The sequence below is a fragment of the Myxine glutinosa genome, chromosome 7 (genome assembly GCF_964187855.1).
Source record: "Myxine glutinosa chromosome 7, kmMyxGlut1.1, whole genome shotgun sequence".
Classification (NCBI taxonomy): Eukaryota; Metazoa; Chordata; class Myxini; order Myxiniformes; family Myxinidae; genus Myxine; species Myxine glutinosa.
In genome coordinates, this window is record NC_136267.1 from 21,823,188 (window position 1) to 21,831,493 (window position 8,306).

Sequence of the window (8,306 nt, forward strand, 5' to 3'; positions counted from 1 at the left end):
ATGATGTCATCAGCACCTTGATTATGACGTCATGATTCGACAAGTACAACACTTGATTCGATCAGTATGAATTTTATTTCTCTGCATTTCTTGGTCCGATTGACACAAAATTTTCACCATACTAGGGCCTCCTCCTGTAGAATATTTTAATGATTATTATGACGCCATAGGTCATGTGGTACAGGCGCCATCTTGGAAAAACCGAACACCTCTATATCTCTGAAACCACTACATGGAAAAAATTGAGACCTGGCTCATTGTCAACTACGCCCCATGGGGAATAAGATGTGTTGATGATGTCATCGTTGCCTTAATTATGACGTCATAATTCGACAAGTACAACGCTTGATCTGATCAGTATGAAAAAAAAAATCCTCTGCAACTGTCAGTCTGATTGGCACGGAATTTTCAGAATATGAGCGGCTCCTCCTGTCGAATTTTTAAAATAATAATTATGACGTCAAAGGTCACGTGGTACAGGCGCCATCTTGGAAAAATCGAAAAAAGTTGCACCTCCATATCTCCGAAACCGCTCCATGGAAAAAAATTGAAACATGGCTCATTGTCAACTACGCCCCATGGGGAATAAGATATGTCAATGATGATGTCATCAGTGCCTTCGTTATGACGTCATAATTCGACAAATACAACACTGATCAATCTGATCATTTTTTTCTTTCTGCAACTGTTGGTCTGATGGACACTAAATTTTCACCATAGGAGCACCTCCTCCTTTAGAATATTTTAATGATAATCATGACGTCATAGGTTATGTGTTACAGGCGCCATCTTGGAAAAAACGAAAAACGTTGCACCTCTATATCTCCAAAACCACTCTATGGAAAAAATTTAAACGTGGCTCATTGTAAATAACTCCATATGGGGAATAGGTGTTGTTAACGATGACGTCATTGGTGCCATAATTATGATGTCATAATTCGACAGGGACAACGCTTAGTCTGATCAGTTTGAAATGTATTGAGCATGATCTCTGCAACAATTATATTCGAGATTATACATTTATGCTTCATCGCTCACGTGGTCTGGCAGCCATGTTGGATCAAAAAAAACAACCTTTAAAAACAGAAGAAATGCCTCACACCAAGTTGTCTGCGCAGGGTAAGTATTCTATGAATACCATCTAGTTATGTCTTATATGTCCGTTTTTTTTTTTGTCATTAATGTTAGCTCTTACAGGAGCCTCGATCTTGTATACAAAAAAAAATAATTAACTTTGAAGGATCAAACTACATTTCTACATGACTTAGAAATAAGGACCCTTAGATGCAGACACAGGTCGAGGCTCAAGGAAGTGTCCATAAGCAAATATCATGTACGGTTTATAAATCGATGCTGTTCTTCCACCTGCAAGTTATGCCACGCAGTCTGCTTGAAAGTTCCTCGTCTGCATCAGGATGTGAGTGAGCAGCAGTGTGCTGTGTTCAGAAGCAAAAACCGTTCCTTTGGGTGTTGCTGTGGTTGATGAAGGATGATGTCGCAGTAGTGTTATCATTATCCAGCACACACTGAGCTCCTCATTTGTGAACACACAACTGATGTGACTCGGTTTTATTCATGGTGAAAAACCTGAAACGTTACGTATCGATACGCGCCCAGGCACGAGTTGCAAATCCAAATGCAGCTTAGCATGGAAGAACATGGCAGAGAGAGAGGAAAATGTCACAGTGAGGTGATGGTTATGGGGATAGGACTATACCTACACCTACATCCACACATCGTGGAAATTGTGACCTCATCCGTCCACCATGTACACACCATAGGCTATGAGCCAGACCCCCCAAATTGACCGGTCGGTACCATACAGATGGAGTAAGGCTCATTGTGATTTTTAGCAAGATATATGTCCCTAGATATGAAAAAAAAGTGATAGCAGTGTATAACTCTCGGCCATCTCTGTGTTATCACCCGAAATATTATTATACGCCCGCTTCGCTTCGCCAAAAAATGTGATATTTGCTAAAATTGGAATAAATATGTTTTTAAGGACCACAGAGTGCCGAGATCGAGATCGAGATCGTATTTGTTCGAGAGATCATGATAAACCTAGAGTGTGGAGCAAGTTTGCATGCATTGTGAAATATAATGTAGCTGATGTTACAAACCTACTTTAGGATACTAGCGAATACCAAAAATTACACTGAGATACCAAAAGTAGTAGACGAATAAACCTAAAATGTTCAAAAGCTATGTTCGTTCCAAAATATCAAAATTAGGGGGTATGGTTGAACATATTTTGAACTTTGCCAAAATATGTGCCCCAAACAACCACCATATTACAAAGTAATGATATATTCAAATGCAGTGGTTCCTTGCGAAGATTTTGAGGGGTCAAATGTTACTCTGGGAGTTTTCATTTTTGAAATATTGACAAAAATGTACAATGTTAATTCTGAACTCGAAGCGATTTCGACCACTTTTTCACTACATTTAACATATTTTTTGTCATTATATCAATATTTTGATAAATAACCCCCACAAATGTTCTATATTTCTATTACTATATTAGTTGGCATCCAGTATGCAAATTATTGGCACTCTGTGGTCCTTAAAAACATATTTATTCCAATTTTAGCAAATATCACATTTTTTGGCGAAGCGAAGCGGGCGTATAATAATATTTCGGGTGATAACACAGAGATGGCCGAGAGTTATACACTGCTATCACTTTTTTTTCATATCTAGGGACATATATCTTGCTAAAAATCACAATGAGCCTTACTCCATCTGTATGGTACCGACCAACCCCCTTGGCTCATAGCCTACCAGGTACAGACCGCCACTTCCTAACCCCAAACTCCATTCAAAAATTATAAATATACAGCCCTCCTGTAAGTGATGTAATAGTGAGCATTAGCAATTAGGCTAAGATTAACCCTTAAAAATAATTAAATTACGATTCAATAACGTGCACATTTTGCGACGTGAAACACAAGATTAACGAGAGTGAAGTCGATGACGCGTCATCACAAATCCCCACTCTTCTCACCAACAGCAAATTTTAAACATGGCATAAAGTTGTACCAGGATTGACCCAACATCAAATTTTGTGTTAATGGTTTTTTTTTCTTCGCGGTTTTGACCCCTGTGACCCGAAATACCCACTGTCTGGGGCATGAACAGGGGGACAAATTCAAACGTTAGATATTCCATGCGTCAAAAATTTTTTTTTTCAAAAAAGAACAAAAATTGTTCAGAAATGTGCCCGTAATTGCATTTTTTGGTAATTGACCTTTTCACCTCGCCCCAGGGGGCAGACCAAAAATGATACTGCTCTTGCACCGTTGTGCCATCATAACTGCAGAGTTTGGTGGATTTCCGCAAAGCCGTTTAGGAGGAGATAGCGGGACATACACGTATATACATAATACCCATATATATATATATATATATATTATTATAATAGAGCAAACGTATATGGTTATGTTTGTCTGTTTGTTTGTACATGTATGTCTGTATGTATGTATGTTTATATGCGACCAAAACGTCTTCTTCTTCAAATTAAATTAAGACCCAAAACAGTCTGTGAACTCTTAATTACGTTTAGTCTGCTGTGACCCCTCAGACCTTTGACGACCCTTTAAGTCCCCCAAGACCCTTAAAGACCACCAAGACAGACAGAGCCGATTACAATATCCTTCCTGTTTTTTTTGGGGTTTTTTTCAAAAAGCGTGGGAATAATAAACCAACATAAGTAAGTCCTGATTCAACAATATTCCACAGCGAGGACCTATGAGAAAAGGTCCACAAACAAGAAAACTCAAGCAAATCCAAACATATTTTGAACTTTGACAAAAGCATACAGGGCCGTATCGTAGTAATTACCCTGGCTTTCCACCAGACACCGAAGCAAGAAACCAAGCCACACCTTGTACAGCGGATTCCTGTATTTCAATAGCCTTACCTGAACCTCCTCGACCATGTAACCAGAGCCCTAGCTCTCACACCCTCAGGCTTTCCCCATACCTTACTGTGCCTCCTCCCCTCCCATTCTGTACCTATGTGGTTTGCACTCCACACAAATGGTCCTAATGAAATGTGACACATTTCTGAGGCAGCTTTCATGACAGTATGAATGGAAACCCTACACGTGCCCGAAAGGTTCATGTTCATGCACAAGGGTGCTTGCTTCATTCATCATTCAGAAACTTTCCTTCCTGCTTCATTCGTGCCGTGCATAACCAAGCCCGTGTAAACGTCAGGTCTGGCCAGCCGGTTCGTGAAAGACTTGGGCCAAGGCCTCCCCCTGCCAACCGCACATGAGCATGGGAATTATTGTGGCCATTAAAGAAGAAGAAGAGGCAGAAAAGAATGAAGAGGAGGAAGAAGACAACAGAGCTTGTGCATCAGAACCAAAAGGGAATTACACATTTTAAAGAATTCCTCATATTGGGATTAACAGCGAATGGGGTTGTTTCTTTCTTTCCTTCTCATGAATTCATTCATGTGTGCATCAGGTGGCTGATGGTGGCATCATTGCTGGGAGCACAGCTGTGCTGCTGATGCAGTGCCCCCCTCCCCCCCGTAGATTTGGGCGGGAAATTGAAATTCGTTAAAAGATGCCGGTGACGACTCGCCTACTCTTTATTCAACACAAGCCATGGGATCTTTAACCATGGGAAACCAGTGCAGGTAGACACGAGTCCTCCAGATGATGTGAGACGCGTATCAAACACCAGGGCGACCGTATGGAGATTCGAACCCAGGTTCACCTGCACTCCATTCCGCGGTTAATATTGTGGGAATGAAAGGACGGGAGCTCTGACGGACGTTAAACAACAACAACAACAACAACACGTACTTCGGGGCAACAACAATGAGCGCATTGCTTTGAGACACGGGTGAGCAGCGCGAGCGCGATTTCCATAAAGGAATGAAGGAGCGCGCGACGACGACGCGGATCACGTGACCCAATGAGTCACGGGCGGCGCAGGTCGCGTGCTGCAGGTGCACGGTCCGCGCTCGCCAAATCGACGGGCGGACAAACGGGACGTAACGGACACACATTGTCATTGTGTGCGTTTGTCGCGTTTCCCTTCGCACAACACGAGCTCGTAGCGATAAAGAAGCAGCGCACTTGTTACATGGTACACCTTGACGCCATGATGACGCCGCGCATATATATATCAGGAGCGGTCGCGACAGCCTCGCCACCCTTACCGAGGCGAGTTATGGACGGCGATCCGGGCCATGATCTCCGGCCCCGGACCGCTTGTTAATTGGTGCAGAGGAATGCGTGACGCGGCCGAGCACCATTAGGGGTCGTGCGGGGAGAACGCGCGCGATGAGCAGGACCCGCGACGGAGATCCGTCCCGTCGTCTTACCGGTCACCGGGGAAGGTCGAGGGAGCGCCTTGGGTTGGCGGTGCCCGCTGCCCACGGTAGCCTGCCGAGCCGAGGCCATGGCGCCTCCTCCGGGTATCTCCCGCGGTTTCCCGGTCCGATGGCGAGACGTAGCGGAGGTGCGCGTGCTGCAAGGTGTCGCCCGCGCTGCCAGCAGAGGTTCGCGCCCGTTCGATACAGTCGGCGACCGCGCCTGGCCGGATCACCTGCAGAGGGAGTAGTGTTCACATCGACGTCCGCCCGGCGCACCACCCCGCCTTCACAATCTCCCGCCCCTTCGAGGAGGAGGAGGAGGAGGATCCAGCTCCGTTTGTTGGGATGGAGCTGAGGTCGCGACCCCTCGTTCAAATCGGGCGATGAACCTGGATCTCAAAATACACACAAAATAGACAATTTTCCTTTCCACGAAGATCATTTTCTTGTAATTTATTTATGGCAGGATGTATGTAAATCAGGTGTGTGTTTTATAACGGATACGGTCGAGGTAATCCAGATACCGGAGGAGACAATTCGGTCCGTCCTGGCACACCATCTCTCATTCTCTGCGTTCATTAAACTAAATCGAAATGAGCTTCCGACATTGTGGAGTATATAGATTTCAGTAGATCTAATAACTATGTGGACTCAATCACTCACCGACACAGCACCATTACAAGAGGAGGTTTCCATCTTCCTTTGCTATAGTGTGAGGCCAAACCACCCAATAAATTCGACATACATATATACACACAAGCATATACACATACATATACACATACACATATACACACAAGCATATACACATACACACAAGCATATACACATACACACATACATATACACACACACACATACATATACACACACACACATATATATATACACATATACACCACAAGCATAATATACACATACACACATACATATACACATACATACATACATATATACATATACACACACACACACACACACACACACATATATATATATATATATATATATATATATATATATGTATATATATATATATATATATATATATATATATATATATATATATATATATATATATATATATATATATATATATATATTCTTACGGTTTTTAGAACCTTCACTTTGTAAATTTTAGTAAATGTTCCCTTATAAATGATCCCCTGTAAATATGCCCATTAATTGGCTTTATTAAAGATCGCACCCTAGTTAGTCCATGTACAACACGTAGAGCACCATAGGACCTCTCTGTAGTTATCTCATTATTATGTGTTTTAGTTAAGGATCTGTTCCCAATAGTTGAATCTATGTTGCATTAATCAAATAAGATACGCCCCTTCAATTTCCCCAATCATCTCCCGCTCTTCAAAGTGCAGTAGCGGTAGGGCAGCGTTCGCTGCCCCTTGTCTTGGTTTGGTTGATGGCCCCAAGCCGCCATTGAACATGCGGTATCAGGCCGAGGAAAAAGGGGGCGGGACACAAGAACAAGGTGTGGCACGTCAACTCACCATCAAGGGGCGGACCGGCGAGCTCTGAAAGCCAACCAGGGCCGAGGCAAGCTCACCATTGGGCGTGTCCTGGGAGCCGGCGGCTTGATCTAAGAACGCCATATAAAAGCGGCTATGAGGGACTGCTTCAAGAGATGAGAAGAGGGGAGATGAGTGTGAAGGTCCGAAGTGCAAGGTACCAAAGGAGAACATGCTGAATCGTAAGGCAGGAGAGTGGGTCCGTTGACCACGACAATATCGCCATATATTCACATTGTCCGACCGCGTGAAACCATACGTGCAGCTGCCGCCGGGTTTCGCCTCAAGCCTGGAGCGTGGACCGGAGCGTGGACTGGAGCGGACCTCGACACTGCGCATCTGCCCCCGGACCTTCCTGCCCTGCCATCGGCTTGGACCTTCTGCTCCTTCCAGCCATTCCTTCCTGCCAGTCCCTATTCGTGTTTGTCTGTTTGTTCTGTGGGGCGTATGGTAATATAAGACTGTTTTAAGGCTGCCTTGTGTATCTGCTTCTTCCTCTTCCTGTACAGTCCTACCTTTCGTTTCTTCCTTGGTTTTGGTTTTGTAGATAGTGAATAAACCTGTGTTATTTCTTACCCTTTTGGTTTCTTCTTCCCCCGATCGCTTTAGTCCTTTCCCGATTGAGTACCTGTGGCGCGATTTGACCAACCGCTATAGTCGGGTTTAGTCCTTTTGTTAACGGCCTGAGTGGTGGCTCGCTTCGCTCGGCGTGTCCATTACAGCCACGGCTCGGGCGGGGCTCATTTCCTCGCTTACCGGAAGGCGCTGGTAATTAGGTGATAGGAATAATTGGCCTACTACCCTATTCAGCGCTGACGGGAAGTGACGTCATAGCTCCAGGACTCGGATGGCCAGTGTGATAGACGAGGGGATTAAACCCCCCTCGGTAAGGGGAGTGCCGTAACCGAGATCCGTAACAATATATATATATATATATATTTATATATATATTTATTTATTTATAGAGTGCGTATCAAAAAAAAGGTAATCCGAATTCAAGGGGTTAATATGCAAAGGTTTTTAGTTTGACAATTTACATGTGGGTTACCAATTATGAGGAGATCCTCAGCTTTCCATTGATGCCTTTCAAACATCATTGCTGTCACACATGACCGAGTACATGTTCATTGAAAATGACGAGTTCAAATCGCATTTTTACAAGTTTGGCTAATCGGTGCAAGACAGTTTGAAATGGATGCATTACTTGTCGACTGCCAAGTTGATTATGTAAAATTGTTAAGCTGGTCTGGTAATCGTCGGTTGCGTCATCCTTTGTTTAAGATGGGTATTTAAGATGGGCCTACAGTGTATGGGTTTAGAGACAGTCTGAGTCATTGAAACGATGGTTCAACGTACGACTGAACAGCGGACCTTCGTGGTTACAACCTTTCACCAAACTGGAGTGTTTGCAGCGAACTCTTGATGCGTTCAGGGAACATTTCC

The 8,306-nt window shown here is 43.8% G+C and overlaps 1 protein-coding gene across 6 annotated transcripts in view; it reads right to left on the minus strand.

The window, feature by feature from the left end:
- The window catches only part of LOC137431040 (sickle tail protein homolog), a 332,796-nt gene extending 327,182 nt beyond the window's left edge, over window positions 1-5,614 (minus strand). For 4 of the 6 annotated variants that reach the window (XM_078781360.1, XM_068121911.2, XM_078781359.1 and 1 more), the window contains exon 1: window positions 5,344-5,599. In XM_078781360.1, the coding sequence (XP_078637486.1) occupies window positions 5,344-5,422 (79 nt within the window). In that variant the 5' untranslated portion in view covers window positions 5,423-5,599. Of the gene's footprint in view, window positions 1-5,343 lie in introns of all 6 variants that reach the window. The other 2 variants (XM_078781358.1, XM_068121909.2) reach the window with 1 other exon arrangement.
- Between the last annotated feature and the right edge of the window lie 2,692 nt (window positions 5,615-8,306).